A 21,354-nucleotide genomic window follows, 5' to 3' on the forward strand; every position below is an offset into this window, starting at 1 on the left:
AGCAAAAATTTTAAAAATCAACTATAATTCAATAGTCCTACTAACATTTGGAATACATATTTTTATACTTTTCTTTTTTTATATTAAAAAATGGGGTCATACTGTACACAAATTTTTGTAACTCATTTTTCTCACTTAACTATATTTCATGAGCATTTTTCAATGTCAACAAATGCACTTCTAAAAAATTATTTTTAATGACTGCAGAATATTATATCTTCTGGATGTACCATAATTTGTTTAGTCATTTCCCTGTTGTTAGCTATTTAGGTTAATTCTGGTTTCTTCACGATCACAAATAATCTGTAATTGAACACCTTGGTAGATGGCTCACAAGTCATCTTTGCCCACTCCCTCAGTTGCTTCTTTGAGAGATATGCCCAGAAGCTTGGGCTGGATTTGAAAGCACAGCGTCCATTTAGAAGTGTACGTATTTCCACTCATTTAAAAGGAGACCTTGTCTTGCAGGGGTGTCTTCGCTTCCTGGAAATAACATTCACTTTTCTGTGTGCATCAGTAGATGTAGTTCTTCTTCCAACAACTGCTGCTAGCCTAGAAAAGTGGAAGCTCAGGGCTCTCTCCCAGCAGACCTGGTCTCTAATATCTGGGAGAACAAATTGGATAACTCTGTTCCACACATGTTTTTCCAAGCTAGCCACTCAGATTGTAAAATTGTATGTGAAATAATCTTCTTTTCAGGATCCCCAGAAGTTTCCCGATATCCCCGAAAACTTCACGAGTGCTCTAGAAGATTTCCCCATAGAAACACCCCAAGGAATTCAGATGTTTCAGGTTGGTGGGTAGAGTTTTTTGCTTTTTAATCTATCTATGCATTGAGATATATGCATTATTCATATATCTCCCTCTTTTCAATAGCTGCACTTAGTATTATTTGTGAAGATAAAATCTACTAAAGCCAGCTGGTGTTACCCATGGTCACCCACACGTGACATGCTCAGTTCAGCATCTATGCTTTTACTCAAGGCTACACAAAGAATTTTGAATCTCCTTTTCCACTATGTTCAGTTTGGTTGCTTAAAATTTCCTCCTTTTCTTGGCCAAGGTCTGCCTTCCTTTAAAACCTGACTCAACATTTGCTGCTTCTAGAAAGCCTTCCCCGCTTTGTTACAACCACCTTGAATCTCCCAGGAACTTGTGTATTTTTCCTTGCATCATATTAGATCTGTAAACTGTTTTTTATTGTGATATGAAGTTGATCACATTATTGTAATATGTGTTTGTGTGTGTTCTGATTCCTCAACAAGGCTGTAGAATCCTTGAGGACAGCAACAATGTCTTCTTTTTTTGTTGGGGAGAGGGGGTTGTGACCAGAATATATCTCTTACCATAATACTCAATGGATATTTATTAACTTTGACTCATGGATATGGATACCCAATTGCCTATAGTTTTTCTTGACTTGTGAGTAAGCCAGATACATCAGACCCAATTTTCCTTGCATGAGAATGTCTGGCAGTAAAATAACTTGCCTTGTTCATTAACAGTGTGTGGATCCCAAACAACCCCCTCAAGATCCAGTGGGCCACCCAGTCATGCACCAGTCAGCCATTAAACACGCCACAGGGGAAGCTGTATTTGTTGATGACATGCCCCCCGTTGCCCAAGAACTCTTCCTGGCTGTCGTCACCAGCACCAGAGCTCACGCAAAGATCATGTAAGGAAATAAAAGTTCCTACGTCTTACTGACATGCATTTACAATTTCATATTGAAATTGAGAGCTTATTATATATTTAAGTCAATTAAGAGTATTCATTCCTCTTCTGGATGGGATTCAGTCATTTTTTTAGGCATTGTTATGAAAGAATTTATGGCCAATAGTCGGAATGTCTGCTAAATATCAGCACTTTCAACATAGAATATCGTCCATTGTAGTTTTTCCCTGTGGTTGAAGAGTCATTTGTATTGTACCTGAACTTTCCCCTGCAACTTTGATGTGTACTTTCAAATTTTCCCTCCCAGATCAATTGATGCTTCAGAAGCCCTGGCACTTCCAGGTGTGGTTGATGTGATAACAGCAGAGGATGTTCCGGGAGATAATAACCACAACGGAGAGGTTCTTTATGCACAGAATGAGGTGTGGGATTTGTGTGTGGCTTATTGTTTAAATACTCTGCTGGAAACACCAAAATGATTATTGGTTATGACTATAACATCCATGGATTCATGTCCACGTCACAAAGACTTGCAGGGAACCGCTGACTCCACCTCGAAGTTCTCAAATGCTCTCTTGAATTGTGGACCCTTTTGAGATTCTGATAATAAGCCATAAGCCCTCTCAAGGAAGGCTTGTAAAAAGTCATGAAAGTCTTAGAAGCGATACAGAGCATAGGACGTTAAAAGAACCAACAGAATTTCAGGATGACTGGATTGTTTTGTGTGATATGGGAATGGTGAGGAATGCGGCTGAAGACAATCATAGGCCAGATAATTAAGTCTGCATCCAGTTTCTGTATCCTCTAAATCCCACTCAAGCCACTGTTTTAAATTTATTTTCATAGGTAGAAAATAATCTTTCTTGTGGTCACAAGAACTCAGCAGGTAAACATAAGAGTGTGGGAACAGCAAATCCTTTTTAACGATTCTATGCTTTAGCTAATTACAACACATGGCTTTTCTGCAGGTGATTTGCGTGGGTCAGATTGTCTGCGCCGTAGCTGCTGACACCTATGCTCATGCAAGAGAGGCCGCTAAAAAAGTGAAGATTGCTTATGAAGACATAGAACCGAGGATTATCACAATAGAGGTATTTAGGCCCCTTTGTATCTTCTAGAATGACTAGGGTGGTCTGCTTTTGGCCAAATTCAACCCATAGAGTCACAAAACAGTATAATTTGGGCTCCATCTATACTTTGTTCAGTGTTATCTGTAGTTTCAGAGAGAAGGCTCCAGCAATCTGTACCTCAAGACATAATACTGAGCATTTCTCTGCCTCGAGCCCCCTTCCTTCCTGTGTCCACTTCTCTCCCATGGCCTCTTGCCAAGGCATGGCCTCGGAACCCAAATAAACAACCCCAGAGGAATGTCCTCATGACCTCCCCTATGGAACTAGTCAGAGGGAAAACCCAGAGCACTGTGAGACTCAGAACCGTTGTAACAATTACTGAATGACAGCTTGGGTCCTCTGTTTTCTTGCCCACTTCCTGCTTAAACACAAGCTCTGGAGATAGACTACTCAGATCCTTGGTCTGACTCTGTCATTTCATAGGCTCTTAATAGCAATGAAAGCTTTGACAAATTACTTAAACTTCTCATACCTCAGTTTCCTCATCTGTAAAATGGGAACCATGAAAGTACCTACATCAAAAGGTCACTGTGAGGTTTAAATGAGAGAATTCAAGTAAAATGCTTAGAACAGCATTTGGGACACAGAACGCATTCAATAAATGTTAGCTGTTATTTTGTTTTAGTTGTCATTATTAATGAGGTCAAGATCACGTCCATGATGCTTTATATCCCCAGTGCCTAGTGAAGCACTGAACCCATAGTAGGTGCTCAATAAATGTGTGCAATGAATGGATGGGTGCATAAGCAATAGGAACCTGGCCAAGGAAGGTGCAGTCTTCACCCTCTGATGCTCCTCTGTTCTTCCCTAGAGTTGCCAAGTTCAAGTCTTTCCTAGTTATCCTTTAAATGCCCCTTAAGTCTGCCCCTTTCATTCCATTCTCTCTTTCATCCCCACCCCACCCTCCAGCCCAATCCTCACCACCTTATTGTCAGATTTACTACCATAACCACTCAAAGAGGCTCTGGTACTCCATTTCAACCATCTACCCACCACATTAACTTTTCTAACCCACAAAGTTCATCAGATCACTTCTCCTACACAACAACGTCCCCTTAGATAAGGTTCTCAGTGTGGAACTCAAGGTCTTTCATAGTCCGGCCTCAATCTACCTTTCCAGCTCATCCAACTGCTTCTTGATAGAAAGCCTCTCCCCAGCCAGCCTGGCCTTCTTCTCATTTTGGTCCCTCAGCTTGGTCTCAACCTCAAACTGTTGCTTTATGAGGTGCCCTTGACTTCAAATGATTTCCCCTCCATTCTCTAACTGTCCTAATCCCTTCCAATTCAACACCTAACTTAGGTCCCCTACACAAGGCCATCCCTGAACACTCCCAGCCCCACCAGCCTTCTTCTTCTTGGCCTCTCTTTACTCTATGATCTGCTCCCCTCACCACAAAGTTGGCCCCTTACTACCAAACTGCCTCAGGTTGTCACTCAACAACCATGTTTTATATGTGCTTGTCTCGCCCCCAGCTCCTCCTCCGAGCCCTGAACAAAACTGAGTCACCAATGCCTGAAATCCATTTTAACCCAGATTCTGCTGCCTCTCCACACTGCTCGGGTTGTCTTGGCGTGTGAAGATCTGATAGAGCAGGAGCATGGGATTTTGATGGGAGTTGAATGGCTTACCAGAATGTAAAAAAACACTTTTTTTGTTTTGTTTTGTTTTATTTGTTTTTCCCCTGCAGCAAGCTCTAGAGCACAATTCATTTCTTTCTGTTGAGAAAAAAATTGAGCAAGGAAATGTAGAGCAAGCCTTTAAATACGTCGATCAAATCATTGAAGGTAAGTGGTCTTGCGCCAGAAAAGTGAAGCCTCTGAAGTTGAACACTCTAAATTCAATCACCTGGTTTGAGAAATACTGAACCTAAAGCAGAGCTTCTCAACCCATGTGTTATTATTATTTTTTTTGTGTGAGGAAGATCAGCCCTGAGCTAACATCCATGCCAATCCTCCTCTTTTTGCTGAAGACCGGCTCTGAGCTAACATCTATTGCCAATCCTCCTCCTTTTTTTCCCTTTTTCTCCCCAAAGCCCCAGTAGATAGTTGTTTGTCATAGTTGCACATCCTTCTAGTTGCTGTATGTGGGACGCGGCCTTAGCATGGCCGGAGAAGCGGTGAGTCAGTGCGCGCCCGGGATCGGAACCCGGGCCGCCAGTAGCGGAGCGCGCGCACTTAACCGCTAAGCCACGGGGCCGGCCCCAACCCTTGCGTTATTTTTAAATCACAATTTAAAATGCACCAATAATAAGTTTACAGCTTGATAAAGTTGTACATATGTATAAAGCTATGTAAATACTACCTACATCAAGGTAGAGAACATTTCTAGCACCCCGGAAAACTTCCTTGTGCCCCCTCTCGGTCAGTAACCCTCCCAAAGGTTTTATTCTAACCTTTATCACTGTGTATTAGTTTTACATTATTGTGAACTTCATATAAACGGAATCTTACAGTATAAACTTCTTTTGTGCCTACTTCTTATATTCAACATTATGTACGGAAGATTAATCCACGTTGTTGCACACATCAGTAGTTCTTTTTTGTTGTTCAGGAGTATCCCATTGTATAAATATTCCACAATTTATTTATCCATTCTACCGTTGATGGACCTTTGAGTTGTTTTCAACTTCGGGCTATTATGAATCAAGTTTCCATAAATACTATTATACATCCCTCGGCAAACATAAGCGCTCATTTCCAATGGAATACACCCAGGAGTAGAATTGCCGAATAAAAGTGTTTTTATACGTTTACCTTCAGCAGTTAATGCTGAACGTTAAAAAAACATTTGTTCCAATTTGACTCCTATTAACAATTATGAAAGTTCCATTGTTCTGTTGTTACTGTCAGTCTTTTTAATTTTATCTATCTGATGGGTGTATAGCAGTGTCTCATTGTGGATTTAATTGAATTTCTTTGATGACTGATATTGAACCCTTTTCATATGTATATTGGCCATTTTTATATCCTCTTTGGTAAGATGTCTGTTCAAGTCTTTTGCTTGTTTTTTATTAATAAAATTAAAAGTGATCATTAATTACACTTGTATATAATTATATATTATTGATTTTAATAGAATTAATAATATAATAATTGATACTTACTGATTTATAGGAGGTTTGTATGTTTTTGATATGAGTGCCTTGTTGGTTATGGGTCTTGCAAATATCTTCTCCCAGCCTGTGGATTGCATTTTCACTGTCTTCATGGTTCCTTTCCATGAACAAAAGTTCTTGATTTTAATGAAGTCCAATTTATCAGTCTTTTTTGTGGTTAGTGCTTTTGTGCCATGAAGAAATTTTTGCCTATCCAAAGGTCATGGAGATATTTTCCTATGATTTTTCCTAGAAGCTTGATAAAATGTTCTAGCTTTGACATTTAGGTCTATGATCCATCGCAAATTAATTTTTCTGTATAGTGTGGGACAGGGGTCAAGTTTCATTTTTTTTCAAGTGGATAGTCAATTGACCTAGCACCATTTATTGAAGACTATCCTTTTCCTTATTGAATTGCAGTACAACTTTTATTGTTTTCCAGGTGTCTACATATGTGTTGTTCTATTTCTAAACTCTCTATTATATTCCACACATCTGTTTATCTATCTTTGTGCTAATACTACACTGTCTTACTTGCTGTAACTCTATAGTAAGTCTTGAAATCTGATAGTGTAAGGTCCTTTTGCTATGTCTTCTTCAATATGACCTTAGCTGCTGTGGGTTCTTTGCATTTCCATATACATTTATCATCAGTTCATCAATTTCCACTAAATAATAATTTGCTGGGATTTTGACTGGGATTGCATTGAAAGAACATCAATTTGAGAGAAATGAAATCTTAACAATATTAAGTTCCAATCCATGAACATGGTAGACCCTGCCTTTTATTTAGGTTTGCTTTAATTCCTCTCAGTAATTTTGTCATTTTCACTGTAGAGATCTTGCACATCCTTCTTAATATTTATTTCTAGTATTTGATATTTTATGATGCTATTGTAAATGATATTTTTATTTAATTTTCTACTTAGTTATGTCTAATATATAAAAACACAATTAGTTTTCATATATTGACCTTGTATCCAGGAACTTGACTAAATTCACTTACTATTTTAATAGTCTCATAGATTCTCTTGATTTTTCTATGTATATAGTCATATCATGGCAGTGTTATTTATCTTTTCCAATCTTGACACTATTATTTGTTTGTCTGTTTTGACTTATTGCACCGGCTAAGACCTAATTAATATGATTTTTTAAAATACCGATACCCAGATTCCACTCCAGACAGCGAAATGAGACCCTTGAAGTATAGGGTCAGAGCATCAGTGTTTTTTAAAAGTTCCCCAGTTGGTTGATTCTAATGTGTGGGCAGGGTTGAGAGCCACAGCTGTCTCTACTAAGAGAATCACTACTGGTGTTGGGTAAGAGAAAATAGTAATTTTTGCAGGATCTATTACCCACTGCTAAATAACCAGAATGGTAAGTGCTGCAAGCTTTTATCTTTTACTAAAACCTGGGAGACACCTTTAGAATACTTGTTTCCCAGCATCGCTCTGTCTAAGCAGAAAATATAGACTGCCCCCCAATTATAAATACAACTCACAACCTCGGAAGAGTAGTTAGATACAACCAGGAAAGTCATTAGAGGTTTGACGATATCCACCACTTGTGCCAAACATTCAGTACTCCAAAGTGGATTTTATGAAAGAAACAAAAAGAGATTTTACAAAGACTATAAATTTGGACTAAAGGTTATTTAGTAATAATAATAATATCAGCTAACATTTATCAGGTACTTACTGTGCCAGACACCATGCTAAACATTTTACATGTATTATATTATTTAATCCTGGCAACAACTCTAAGAAATGAGTATTATTATTATTATTAAGCTTATTTTAAGCTTCCAAGTATTTACTGCTTACTATTTAATATGCAAGTGGAACAACTATGAGAAGGAACATATCAGTAGCTCCATTTTACAGATGAGGAAACTGAGGCCTAGTAAAGTTAGATAATTGGCTGGTCTCATATGCAGTTAGCAGTAGAGCCAGGACTGGAGCCTGGGACTGGCTGACCCCAAGGCCCCTGCTCTTAACCACAGTAGTACATTTTCTTTTCATTTTTATTCTCACCCTAAGGGCAACAGAGTGACAAGGTGCTACCTCTTCATCATTCAAGATTCAATTGTGGGAGTTCAAAATTTTGGCACAAGCAGGAAATTTGAAATGTGAAGGGAATTTGGAATTTGGACAGAAATGACTAAGAGCCACAGAGAAGCAGTGTAGTGCTGTAGCTGAGAGCACGGGTCCTGGAGTCGGTTGCCTGGATTTGAATCCCAGCTCTGCGGTTTCTGACTGTGTGGCCTTGGGCCGCTTATTTAATCTCTCCACGTCTCAGCTTCCTAATAACGCCTGCCTCTTAGGGCTGATATGAGGATTAAATGAACTAGTTATCCGTAAAGTGCTAGGCCTCAGAAAAATACCTTGCATATTGTAAAAACTATGTGATTGTTAAATAAATTTGGGTTTAGATTAAATTCTATATATACCTGCTAAAAGCAAACTTGTTTTTAGTCCGGGGGGCCTTTTTGCAGGACCCACATTCTATTGTCCCAAGACATAATTTCAAGAAATCCTTTGACTCCTGGTAAAACAATTCTCTTATTTTAAGAGCACAGGAGTCTTTCAGCTAGTTTTAAAGTAAAAACACTGCCTTCCAAATATTTAAACTGGGGCCAAATGCCTCTCTCGGTACAGCCTACAGAGTGATGAGGACGTACTGAACAAGCCAAAAATCTCAGCTAAACCAGTAGAAGCAGGCTGGTTTTAGGGTGGGGAACAATCTCAGCTCTGCCATTTTAAACCTTTGTATCCTTTAGCAAGCTACTTACCCTTTCTGTGACTTGGTTATCCTAACATCATCTAACTGAAGTATATATTATTATTAACCCCCCCTCCCCATTTTACAGATGAGGACACGAGGGTTTAGTAACTTGGCCAAACTCCCTGAGCAAGGAGATGACAGAGCCTGGATATGTGACCAGTTACTCTGTGTGCTCAGGTCCAGCACATCACAGATCTCATCACCCCACTAGACAGATGAGGAAACTGAGGCCAAGAGACGGGGAGTGAATTCCCTAGTGTCACACAGCTGGTTGGGCACAGGGAGGATTAATTAGAAAAAGTGGTTTAACCAAATGACATAAAGTCCGACTCTCCATAAACTGAAGCAACTCGCTCTTTATACACCAACACCACCAAGAGCCCCCAAGTTGGGACTTTCAACTAAACATTGTCCTGTGTTTGTGCTTTACAGGTGAGGTTCACGTGGAAGGACAGGAACATTTTTACATGGAAACACAAACTTTCCTGGCCATCCCAAAAGAGGAAGATAAAGAAATGGTGTTACACCTCGGAACACAATATCCAACCCATGTGCAGGTAACAGGATGTTTTTGGAAATAGAAACTACAGATGACAGGTGACATGAGGCACTCACAACCAGGCCTTCCACTCCGGGGGCCTTTTGATTCCTCTCACTCCCGCGCCTCAGTCTCCCTGCACACTTGAAGTTAGCTAAAGTCCAGAATGAAGAAAATGGGCAAATATTTCTCTAAAAGGGATCTGAAAATGCTGCTACCTTCCAACATACAGGGCAAAGTTCGTCTTTCCCATATAACAATTGATAGTGTGAAAGTTAATCTCGGAGAGGGCGATGCCCTAGTATTACATTCACATTTCCCTTTGTGGTTCATCTGCGTTGCTTCTCTACATGAATGTTTTCGTGTGTTGGTGGCACACGTGTATGTACATTTCCCTTTGTGGTTCATTTGTGTTGCTTTTCTATATGCATGTTTTCATATATTGGTGGTTCACACGTAAAGGATTGCATTTCCAAGACATTTTCAGCCCAGCACAGTAGCATATGAGTTCCAGTCCTGTTCTAGTGGTTGAGAAATAAAGCATTGCTGCTCCCAGGCAAGTGAAGAAAATCCTCTGACATTCCCCTCTTCTGAAATGTGGAGTTGTAGGTCCCAGAACAGTGCCAGGCGCAGGGGGATACTCAAACAGTTCTGCTGGGAGGAGGAGTAATGACAAGCATCTCTGAGGGGAGAGCTGGGGGTCCCGGTGGAGCACAGTGAGTTGGTACCCTGAGGTCCTCCAGGAGTGGGTTGGCTCAGCGGGAGGAGGATGCTACCAGCTGCTGTTCAAGGCAAAGTGAAAGGCGGAGGGACTGATGCTGAGCTGGGCTGTGGCTTTGGCCTCCACAGCTGCAAGTTTTACAGTGGACAGAAGAGGAGTGCAGAGGTGCGGGCCTTGCCCCTAAGCAGCTACATGATCTCTGACAGGTTGCTGGGCATCAATATCTTTTTCTGTAAGTTGAGGAAAATAATAAAGATCACCTCTGAGGTCTCTTTTGCCAAATGGTATGTGGCTCTGGGCTCCAAATGGATAACATATACATCCCAAGATCTCCCTTACTGTCTGCCATCCACATCTCCTAGGGTGCAATCAGTCAGCTCCATGACAGCAGGCATTTCCCAGGAGTAACTAGAGTACCGGGTACACACAGCCCACAGCCCAGAACCTGGGGCAGGATCCAAAGCAGGCCCACCAAGGATTTGAATAGACATTTCTCCAAAGAAGGTCTATGAAAAAAAAAAAAAAAAGAAGTCTATGAACAACGAATAAGCACAGGAAAAATGCTCAGCATCATTGGTCACTAGGGAAATGCAAATCAAAATCACAACACTACCACTTCACACCCACTAGGATGTCTATAATCAAAAGACGGTAACAAGTGTTGACAGAGGAAGTGGAGAAATTAGAACCTTCATACATTACTGGTGGGCATGAATAATGGCACAGCCACTTTGGAAAACAGCTTGGCAGTTTCTCACGATGTTAAAAATAGAGTGACCATATAACCCAGCAATTCCACGACTAGGTATCTACCCAAAAGAAATGAAAACATATGTCCACACAAAAATTTATACACAAATGTTCACAGCAGCATTGTTCATAACAGCCAAAAGTGGAAACAACACAAATGTCCATCAACTAATGAATGGAGAAAAATGTGGTATATCTATGCAATGAGGTATTCTTTAGCCATAAAAAGGAATGGAGTACTGATACATGCTACAACATGGAGGAACCTAGAAAATATAATGCTAAGCAAAAGAAGCCAGTCACAAAAGACCACATATTGTCTTATTCTACTTATATGAAATGTTCAGAACAGGCAAATCTATAGAGACAGAAAGCAGATTAGTTGTTGCCTAGTGCCGGGGGGTTGCGGGAATTGAGGTTTGGGGGAGATTATGTGTGACTGCTTAATAGATACAAGGTTTCTTTGGGGATGCTTAAAATGTTCTAAAATTAGATTATGATGATGGTTGCACAGTTCTGTAAATTATTTGTTGAATTACTGAATTTCTTTTACTAGGCAGAGAAGTACATAGGTGAGGAAATAAACCGTTACATTGTACTTACTTACGTGGCTGCGCGGACTTACCTCTTGCAGGAATTGGTGGCCGCAGCACTAAACGTCCCAAGGAGTAGAATCGTCTGCCACATGAAAAGAGCTGGAGGAGCGTTTGGGGGGAAAGTGACCAAGCCCGCTCTGCTAGGAGCTGCTGCTGCTGTGGCCGCCAACAAGTAAGAGTGACAGTGACAGCTGTCAATGTCAGCAGTCCTGGCAGGGCAGATGCCACCCACATCCTGCCACCTCTGCACCCCAGCTTTCACCCCCTTGGTCATAGCCCTTCCTTTCCAAAGGGTGTGGTGAGCACGTGGATGAAGGAACGCTGGCCCTGGGCCAGAGGCCCTGTGGTCAAGCCCGGCTCTGCCCACTCACTCACAAGGTCACGTGGGCAAGTCGCCTCAGTCTCCTCACCCGTAAAGTGGGAAAAGTAATATCTACTTATTTCACAGATGGTTGTGTGAAATAAATGTGATGACTGTAAATCGGACGCATTGCACAGACATTACTAAGTATTACTTTTTCATGAACCCCATTGACTTTCACTCATTAAAATGTTTATGTTTTAAATCATTAAAAGAAATCAAGCTGAGTGGAGGGAGGTTCAAAACCCCAACCTTACAAGAGACACCTTTTTTCATGAAATCACTGAGGGTCTGTTGCTGCCCGGGTGTGTTCACTTAGCTTCTGCATCGTCCAAGGGAATAACCAGACACATGAATGGCCATGACTTTTGTGAACCTTGTAACTGCCAAAGTTCACTAAGTGTATTCAGGACAAACTTAACTCCTCCCAGGCGACCGCTTCGAAAAGAAAAACTGACTATCTTAGCTCATGACACTTTTCAACAATAGGAAGGACTGCCTTGGCAGTGCAGGTGTGCAGACGCTGGGAGTATTTCCTCAGAAGCCAGAGGGTTCCTTGATAGCACTTTTTGGGGGGGGGTCTTAATGGGGGGGTGAACTCAGAGAGCTTTGGTTCTCAATCCTTTCAGCCTCAACATCCCCCTCAGGGCAAATATTTTAATCCTCCTTTAGTATCCCAAAGTGAAATTCATAATAATATAACCTCCTTATACACACCATTGCAAAATAATCATACAATGCCTTAATGTAAAATAAAAAAGAAATAAAAGGAAAGTAACTTATAACCAAATAATGTATGATTTCAATATCTAAACTCTCAGACATGACTAAACCAGAGTGATAAAGCAATAATTTTTTTTTCCTACCTTTTGATGTCCCCACAAACTTCCAAAATGTCGTTTAAGGCATGTTAGTACCCCCTTGAAAAACCACTAAGCTAGATTCTCTCAAGCACCCTTCCCCCATCTCTACGTTTCCACAGCTTTGTGAAGCATCCAGCGTATTAACAGAGTCATTTCCTATAGGACTGGCCGCCCAATCCGGTTTGTTCTAGAGCGTGGGGATGACATGCTGATAACTGCTGGCCGCCACCCACTCCTCGCAAGATACAAGGTGAGTGAGAGCAAAAATTTCAGGACACTGCCTAAAACTGTCCTGTGATAACCAACCAATAGCAAAGACAATTACTAAATTCCATACCACTTGAAAGGGATATTCGGACGCTGCCTAAAACTAACCAGAACTTTCTGTTGGGATCATGGTCAGCTCGAGCACCATCCTCAGTGTTCCTCTGGTGACTGTCACATCAGATCACGTGCGTGAGCTAGGTCTGGACTGACAACTGGGATCAGACGTGTTTGTGTACAGCGTGGTCTGGTTGTAAAGGACTATAGAGAAAATGGTTTTCCTTGTTATATCACTTTGCAGATTGGATTCATGAACAATGGTGTGATCAAAGCCGCCGATGTTGAATTTTACATCAATGGTGGATGCACTCCTGATGAGTCTGAGCTGGTAAATAAGAAACACGCCTTTCCCATAAGTTACCAGTTGAGCTGTATGTGCCACACTTTATTTGCATGAATATTTGCCTTATGAATTGGATAAATTCTGTGAAGATTTTGAGTTAGAGATAAAATTTGGATATGTGGTTTTGAATATTTGATAGATGAGAAGTTTTGTTTTGTTTTGCTTTAATTCAGGTGCTAGAGTTCATTGTGCTGAAATCTGAAAACGCATATTATATTCCTAATTTTCGGTGCCGGGGTAGGCCTTGCAAAACAAATTTGCCATCCAACACTGCCTTTCGAGGATTTGGCTTCCCCCAGGCTACAGTGGTAGTCGAAGCTTACATAACTGCTGTGGCCTCTCAGTGTGACTTACCCCCTGAAGAGGTAGGTAATCAGTCAAAACCCCCTAAAAAACTCTGACATCATTGGTTCAAACATATCTTGAGCACCTACATATAGCATTATGTCAGCTTCTAAGTAGATTCAAAGAAATAAAGTACATCGTCTATGTATCAGTTAGCTTTTGCTGTGTAACAAGTCAATCAAAACTTCATGGATTAAAACAACAAGTAGCATTTCTTATGATTCTGTGGGTCAGCCGGGTAGCTCTTTTGGTCTGGGCCAGTTCAACCTGAGTTTTATGGTCTAAGACAGCTTCACTTACATGTCAGGTGGTCATTGGGCTGATTAGTCTAGGGGATGTCTCAGCTGGGAAGGCTCATCTCTCCTCCACAGAGGCTCTCATCCTCCAGTGGGCTAGCCCAAGTTAGTTCTCATGGTGGTTCAGAGAATTCCCAGGAGTAGCAAGAACATAGCAAGGCCTAATGCACAAGCACTTTTCTAGTCTCTCCCTGCATTACGTATGTATTGTCCCATTGGCCAAAGCAAGTCCCATCACCAACCCCAGAGTCAGTGTGAAACCAACCAAAAGCATGGATAGAGAGAGTGAATGATTATGGCCATTCGTGCAAACATCCTACCACAGCTCAACATTCTGAGGAGCTAATTCAAGAACAGTTAAGAATAAGGAAATGTTGTGTAGAGTAAAAGAATTCTGAGTCAGGAGAACTGTGTCTCCCCACTAACAAAACTTGTGACAGGGCTAATAATAGTATCTACTATTTCTCAGGGTTATTGTAAAGTTAATTGAGATAATACACTTAGCATACAGTCTGTAGCACATGACGTGTTCAATAGTAGTTTCTATCATTATTATGATTATTGTTGTCATTATGTTTATACATTTACACTTACTTACACTTGCATATTTACAGCCATTTAAATAGTTGTTTCTTTTTCTAGAAAGACTTTCTTCATATCAGGTGTATAACAAAAATGTATGCTTCACGTATGGAATGAATATATATCCTTAAAATCCATTTTATTTTCTTATCCTTCAGGTTAGAGAAATAAACATGTATAAGAGAATTAGCAAAACAGCCTATAAACAGACATTTAACCCAGAGCCCTTGCGAAGATGCTGGAAAGAATGTCTGGAGAAGTCTTCATTTTATGCTAGGAAACTGGCTGCTGAGGAATTTAACAAGAAGAATTACTGGAAGAAGAGGGGGCTTGCTGTGGTCCCCATGAAATTTACCATTGGGATGCCCATGACCTACTATAATCAGGTGAGGCTGGCAGAGATGTCTTCTCGCCAAGAGCTCTTTTCCACACGACTGGCTGTCTGAAAAACGGCAATCGTGTGCAACTAGAGGTGGTCCCCCTGGGGAGAAAGAAGGAACTGGGCAGTTTCCCGTAGCAGGAAACAAAGTGGGTTTAGGCAAGCTTTGGGGACCACGGGTACCAGGGCAGGCCTGGGGCGACACAACACCAGGAACCTCAGAAAGCAATCAAGAGATATAGTCCAGCTCAGGGGGGTCTGGCCATGGGCAGGGCCCGAAACATGGGTATTAGGGTGTGGGGTCAAGTTTCAGATCCATGAGAGAATTGGAGGAAACGAGAGGATTCCTTTCTCTCTTTCCTAATTTCTTAGTGACAACAGTAGGGTCATTTGAAGATGGAGTTTCCCAAAACACACAAGAACAGACAGAGCAACCCCATTCACACAGAAACTTGGAGTTACTACATTGAGGCTCAGGGACTACTGTGCCTTCTTTTTAATTTCACTTTAAACGGTTTTTCTTGGGTTTCTCTTTCTGATGCTCTCTTTCATTTTTTGCTTCTCTCCCCATCAATATCTGAAATGTGCCTATAACCGAACCCATGCAAAGGAAAGAATACAGGGCCCCTCACGGTGTGGATGAGGTGTGGCCGAGCTGTCTCTTACCAAAATTATCTTCTGTCTACACCCCTCCTCGGAGTCCACTAACAAGGCAGAAAGCGAAATGAGAGGGGGGAGGAGAAGGCCCGGAGTGCTGCAGGCTTGGAGCAGACGTCAGTCTTTCCCCAGAGAGTACTTCTCAAGCCAGAATAACGTACAGACCCCCTTTAAAGGAAGAAATTCTCTGGACTTTCAATGGTTGCTTGAATTTTTATTTCAGTGTTATTTAACTGTGTAGAACCACAAAACATAGAACAAGCTTCTTATACCTCTTATGCCTTTATAAAACACAAACAGATTTGGAAATTAAGTAAAAATAATATTTTAATGCCAGTAGTCTTCAAAATGGTAACATTAACTTAATGTGGTGGCTAATGTTGCTTTTCTAAAACTAAATCCTCACTCACAAGATGATGCTGGGTCTGGCTGCTGCTGTACAAGGCGTTTTGAAGCCTTCATCATAACTGTCTGCGTGTGATGTCTCACTATCCCCCCTCTTGCCGCTAGCATGCCCCGTCAATTAAAGCGTCCTGTTGGTGCTTGTACAGTCATCAACACAAAGTCTAATGTGGGCTCTGGGAGCACCGGCAATGCGCGTTCACACATGGTCATCGTTACTCTCGTCAGATTGTCATGAGGTGAAACCACAAAATTTAAAAGTTCCTGTAGAGAACTTGATGGTCCTGAGGAAGAATACCATCTCAAACCCAGGAGAGTGGCATGGCTAAATTAGCCCATTTGCTTTAAAGTTAATTTTCACGTCCAGAGAGGGAAGAAGAAGCTTTGGAGGGGCAGCTCCCAAGGCCTCCGGGAGGCAGGAGGTGGTGGAGGGAGATGAGCCACCATTCATATATTGACATTGATGGTTTTCCAGTCTGGGGCTTATTGAAAGGGGTTGTCTGTAGCCACCAATAATGGCTTTCTTCTCCAATATGAAGAGTGAAAGATCGGCTCAGTGAAGCAAAACCATTCATCTGGCAACCTCAGCTAAACGCACAGCTACCCTTGGCCACACCAATTTCCAAATTGGTATTATAACTCTTTTCCCCCAGGCTGCAGCTCTAGTCCACATCTATCTCGATGGCTCTGTCTTGGTGATTCATGGTGGCTGTGAAATGGGACAAGGCCTTTACACCAAAATGATTCAGGTGAGATAAATATCCATTTTCTCCATTGTGGAAGAGGATAGCGTCATACAGTCAGTTAACAGCTTTTTCTTGTTGAGCAGGAGAAATACTGTCATGTTAAATCACAGATCAATTGTGAGACTCATTTTGATTTCAGGAACACAGAAATGCAGCGGGGTGATGGAAGTGCGTGTTAGAATTGAGGAAATATGTCATATTATTCTTCCTGCATGTTCCAGAACCAAGTCCATAGGTCTTCTGAAAAACATGATTTCAGTTTTCAAAGATAAAATATTTTCAGCTTTATGACAATTGCTCAAAGCAATACAGTGTTCATTCAAATCTCCATTAGAAATAAATGTGTTTAATAGGATGAGAAATTATGTTCTTAGAATTCACAATCTACTTAGGAACTCCACATGACTAACAATTATGTGTGCTAATTCAAAGAACTGTTTCTAGTACTGTTGACAGAGCAAGAGATTATTTGCAATCCCTTCTTTTTCAATGTTAAATGAGAATATGTTGAATATGAAATTTGAATTTAAAATGTGGGGCAAGGGCAAATCTTCTCTCCCGCTGAAAAATAGAGAGAAGATATTTTCTTTAAGGAAAAAATATTATTTAATAGTGTGCTTGGAATTAGGAAATCACAAAAATCCACAGGGCCTTCTTTGGACATATCTTGCTTCTTTATAACAAAACCCTTATGGCTAAAAAATGCCCCACAAAGGAAATATAATCTGCTAAATTGTCTGGAAACCACAAGGAGAAGATGAAGGTAAACAGTAAGATGGAGACCCCAGCCTCGCCTGCACATGTCCTACTAAACCAGACCCCTCAGCGTGACCGTGCAGCCACAGGGCTCCTATGAAACTGGCATAAAGGACGGCACAAAACGATTCTTTGCTTGGCTACATGTCTCTGAAAGCAGTGTATCTTTTACAGTACCATTTAAAATCTTCAAACGCGTAATCTACTTATGAAACTTAAAAGTTTGTCCCTATAGGATAGTCAGGTTTTATACTTAGTTCCCAAAAGAATTAAAGGTTTTTAATTTTTTTAGAGGCAATGAAATAAATAACATTTTTCTTCTACTTCTGGCAGGTGGCTAGTCGCGAACTGAACATCCCCCAGTCGTACATACACCTGTCGGAAACAAGCACCTTCACCGTGCCCAACGCCATCTTCACAGCGGGCTCAATGGGGACAGACATCAACGGGAAGGCCGTGCAGGTGACTTTTCTTTCGTTTCCCAGCCACCCAATGAGAGTACTGGAAGGGACCCTGTCCCACTCCTTCCTTTATGGAAGATGAGACCGAGGCTGAGAGAGGTCAGGGGGCTGGTTCTAGGTCACTAATTACTGGCAGAGCCAAGACTCCAGGTGGTTGCAGCTCCCTCTGTGGGTTCCTTCTTCCCTCCCCCAAATCTACCTATAATGTTTTTAGTCACTCTAAGATAATTAAAAATCCATAGATCACTTTTATTCACAGAAACCATCTCATTTCAATAATTAAAATGTCCAGTCCAAAACTCCAAAATGTAGTTGAAATTGCAATGTCTCTGCTACTTCCCAGCTTGGGCCTGCAAATAGAAAGGGGGTGGGGTAGCTTCTCTCCATTTCCCTCCCTGCATGTTCTCCCCTCCACCCCTCAGCTTCCTAGCCTATATTTCAGACCCTTGTCAAGTCCAAGGAAGAGAGAGCACAGAGGTAAGAGGCAGAACAGATCTTACTTGGTGGGCGTCAACGTGATCTGAGCTTGTTAATCTGACTCCTTCTGTCGTGGATGCCATTGTGAGCTCCTTAGAGAGTCGCTCTGGGCAACTTTGACATGGGCAATGCCTCTCCCATAGCTTTAGCCACTTATGACCTGCCCCAGCCCCACCCTGAGCCCCAGGCCACCTCCAGCCTCTCTCTACTGAGGCACCTCACCCTCTGCAGGAGCCGTTGTAGGTGGAGTCCTTTTAAAATCTAGAGATTCAAGGTTACCAGGAGATGGGAGGAGGGGCAGATGAGGAGTTATGGCTTAATGGTTATAGAGTTTCTGTTTGGAGTGATGAAAAAGTATTGGAAAGAGAAGTGATGGTTGCATACACACACACAAACATACAGATAAGAATAAGATTGTTTTAAAAGGTCAGTGGGTGAAGTTCAACTTGCAACATGAAAACTTCTTTTAGGACTATGTGAATACTGCCAGGCCACCTTTGAGACAAAATAAAATTCTTCATGTGAAGTCTAAAAATGTAGGAAATCTCAAAATAGAGCCTTTCCACACACAGGCTTCCATCATCTGGTTTGGGCACAGCTGTGTTCAGTAGATTCAGAGGGTCTCCCTGGAAGGAAAGGAGTGACAGTTTCTGATCTGATTGCCCTTCAGACCTTCTGCAGCTCTTCAGTGGGCTTCCATGGCGGGTTGATTATGAAGAGCTTTCGGGGCTCACAAAGACTCACAGCTTCCCAAGGCTGTAAGGTCTTTGTCAGTCAACCATCACTCCAGATGTTCAAAGGAAACATCTATTCAAAGGCAAAAGCTGAGGCCCCATGGGCTGCAAAGAGGACAGTGGCTCCAGCCTTGGTGTAAATAAACTGTCCATTGGCTGAGGAAGATGAAGTTGTTAATTTCAGAACGCAAGAATTCTTTTTAAAACTGAAGTCATTTATATGGGAGTAAAGTCTAGGAAATGGCTATAAGAGAAAAATGCCTTATAGAAAAATTCTGAATCAAAAGAAAAATTTCAAATCAAAAACAAGAGCAGGGGCCGGCGTGGTGGTGTAGTGGTTAAGTTCACTTGCCCTACTTCGGCAGCTGGGGGTTTGCGGGTCTGGATCCCGGGTGAGGACCTACACACCACTCGATAAGCCACGTACAAAATAGAGGAAGATTGGCACAGATGTCAGCTCAGGGCCAGTCTTCCCCAAGTAAAATGAGGAGGATTGGCAACAGATGTCAGCTCAGGGCCAGTCTTCCTCACACACACACACACACACACACAAAAGCAAGAGCAAATGGATTAGGAAATCAACAAACATTAGTACATTTATGTCTACAGAAGTAGAGATTAACTAAGTATTAAATACCACAAAGCAAAGAAAGCAGCAAGTAGGGAAAATTGATTTCATTTTGGTTTTGTCTTCCAACTTTGTCTTAAAATGGAATGGTTAAATACAGAGAATTCAGTGAATTAGAAAAAAAAAATTTACCCCTGGCGAGATCCACGTCACAGGTTCTACCCAGGTCACGTGCACCTGTGAAGGCCATGCGGTCAGTGGGAGTCCAGCGGCCTCCCAGAGACGGCCCTCTACTGCCCCAGTTTGACCTGTAGACTTGAGTTCAGAAGTAGACACCGGTCATCGGGGCCCTGCAGCTCCAGAGACTGCGTATCAAGCCCTCCGAGTGGCTCTGAAGCACCTCTCACCAGGCTTGAGATGGAGAAGCCCTTCCTGCCCCTCCTCCCCGGGAAGATGGAGACGCCAGCGCACCAATGACCTTCTCCAATGAAATCCTCTCCCTAAGGCCAAGCTTTCAGTCTCTTCACTTTCAACCCTTCGATATCACAGTGGTGGGGGAGGGACAGTTCATGGCCGCTTTCTCTGCATGACCTGCTTAGGAGGTCAAGCACCTCGGTTTGGAATAGGGGGCTATTTGTCACCTATTGTTCTGGTCTCATCCTTTTGGGTCCTTAGCCCAAAATGAGTCAGAAAATGTCCCTTCACATCCTGTTAATAAATAACAAATTATTATATAATAATAAAGATGGAAGAAGAAAAAGAAACATAACGGCAGGTTGCGAATCAGAATAAAGGAGGTGATGAAAAGAGAAAATGGAAGTGTTGGGTGCTATCTAAGGCAGCAGGGAAATGAGGCAAGGCACATATTGGGGACCCAAGCCTGCCATGGAGCCTGGTCCTGGATGCCGCGAGGGAAGGAGCGTGTAGGTGCTCAGGAGCGGGGGGCTCGCTCGCCACGTGGAAGGATCTGCAAGGAGGTCCGGGTGGCAGGAGCAGAGAGAGCGAAGGGGTCGAGGTAGGAGAGGAGGGAAGAAAGAGAGCTGAGGGGTGAGGCTGCGGCATAAATGCTCATTGTTGAAGCTGAATAAAGGATATAAGGGGAAACATTGTACTATTCTCTCTACTTTTGTGTATTTTGAAATTTTCTATAATGCAAAGAAAGCTGGAAAAATTAGTATCTGGCATTTGGAGCTTCGATAGGGGATGGTGACCCTACCCAAGGAATAGAAGGTGAGAGAATTCTCCATACAGAGAAAGGCGTTCAGGAGGTCACAAAAGAATGACAAATGTTCTCTACGTCTCACTCTCTTAAAGGGAGAGCTGACCTTAGGAGACCATCAGACTGTTGTGTGTGAAGTGATGCACACGAGTACGTGGCCAGGGCCCGTAAGGGAAGAACGGCTGATATTTGCACAGGCAGGAACTCTACGGCTTAGGTTTGCCTTGGCTGTGGCGCTCTTCGGAAGGTATCCATTTGAAATGAGGTCAGTGATTGAAAACCAAACGAACCAGCGAAGAGAGATTTATGAAAACAGGGATCTCCCTAATGCATGAGAAGCCAGAGACCATTCCCCAAAGAGGGGATGATAGAATAGAAGGAACGGAAACCAAGAGAGGGCATGAGGGAGGTTTTGAGGCTGAGATGCGTAAGTAAGGGCAGACATGTAAACAGATTTGTGTTTGAATTAAGACTGAAAGCCCAGCAGAGGCCACTGACTGCCGGGGCTCAGCGGGACGCCTATAATCTCGGGGTACAAGATTCCACCTCA

The 21,354-nt window shown here is 42.0% G+C and overlaps 1 protein-coding gene across 1 annotated transcript in view; it reads left to right on the top strand.

Annotated features, from left to right (window-relative positions):
• The window catches only part of LOC101409147 (aldehyde oxidase 4), a 57,854-nt gene that overhangs the window by 28,467 nt on the left and 8,033 nt on the right, over positions 1 to 21,354 (top strand). The window contains exons 16-28 of the mRNA XM_004426779.3: positions 700 to 792; positions 1,506 to 1,675; positions 1,982 to 2,096; positions 2,643 to 2,765; positions 4,493 to 4,589; positions 9,119 to 9,243; positions 11,330 to 11,463; positions 12,678 to 12,765; positions 13,081 to 13,167; positions 13,356 to 13,547; positions 14,564 to 14,791; positions 16,497 to 16,592; positions 17,679 to 17,807. Of these exons, the coding sequence (XP_004426836.1) occupies positions 700 to 792; positions 1,506 to 1,675; positions 1,982 to 2,096; positions 2,643 to 2,765; positions 4,493 to 4,589; positions 9,119 to 9,243; positions 11,330 to 11,463; positions 12,678 to 12,765; positions 13,081 to 13,167; positions 13,356 to 13,547; positions 14,564 to 14,791; positions 16,497 to 16,592; positions 17,679 to 17,807 (1,677 nt within the window). The remainder of the gene's footprint in view (positions 1 to 699; positions 793 to 1,505; positions 1,676 to 1,981; positions 2,097 to 2,642; positions 2,766 to 4,492; positions 4,590 to 9,118; positions 9,244 to 11,329; positions 11,464 to 12,677; positions 12,766 to 13,080; positions 13,168 to 13,355; positions 13,548 to 14,563; positions 14,792 to 16,496; positions 16,593 to 17,678; positions 17,808 to 21,354) is intronic.

Source organism: Ceratotherium simum, chromosome 9, assembly GCF_057802395.1.
Source record: "Ceratotherium simum simum isolate JZ-2026a chromosome 9, ASM5780239v1, whole genome shotgun sequence".
Taxonomy (NCBI): Eukaryota; Metazoa; Chordata; class Mammalia; order Perissodactyla; family Rhinocerotidae; genus Ceratotherium; species Ceratotherium simum.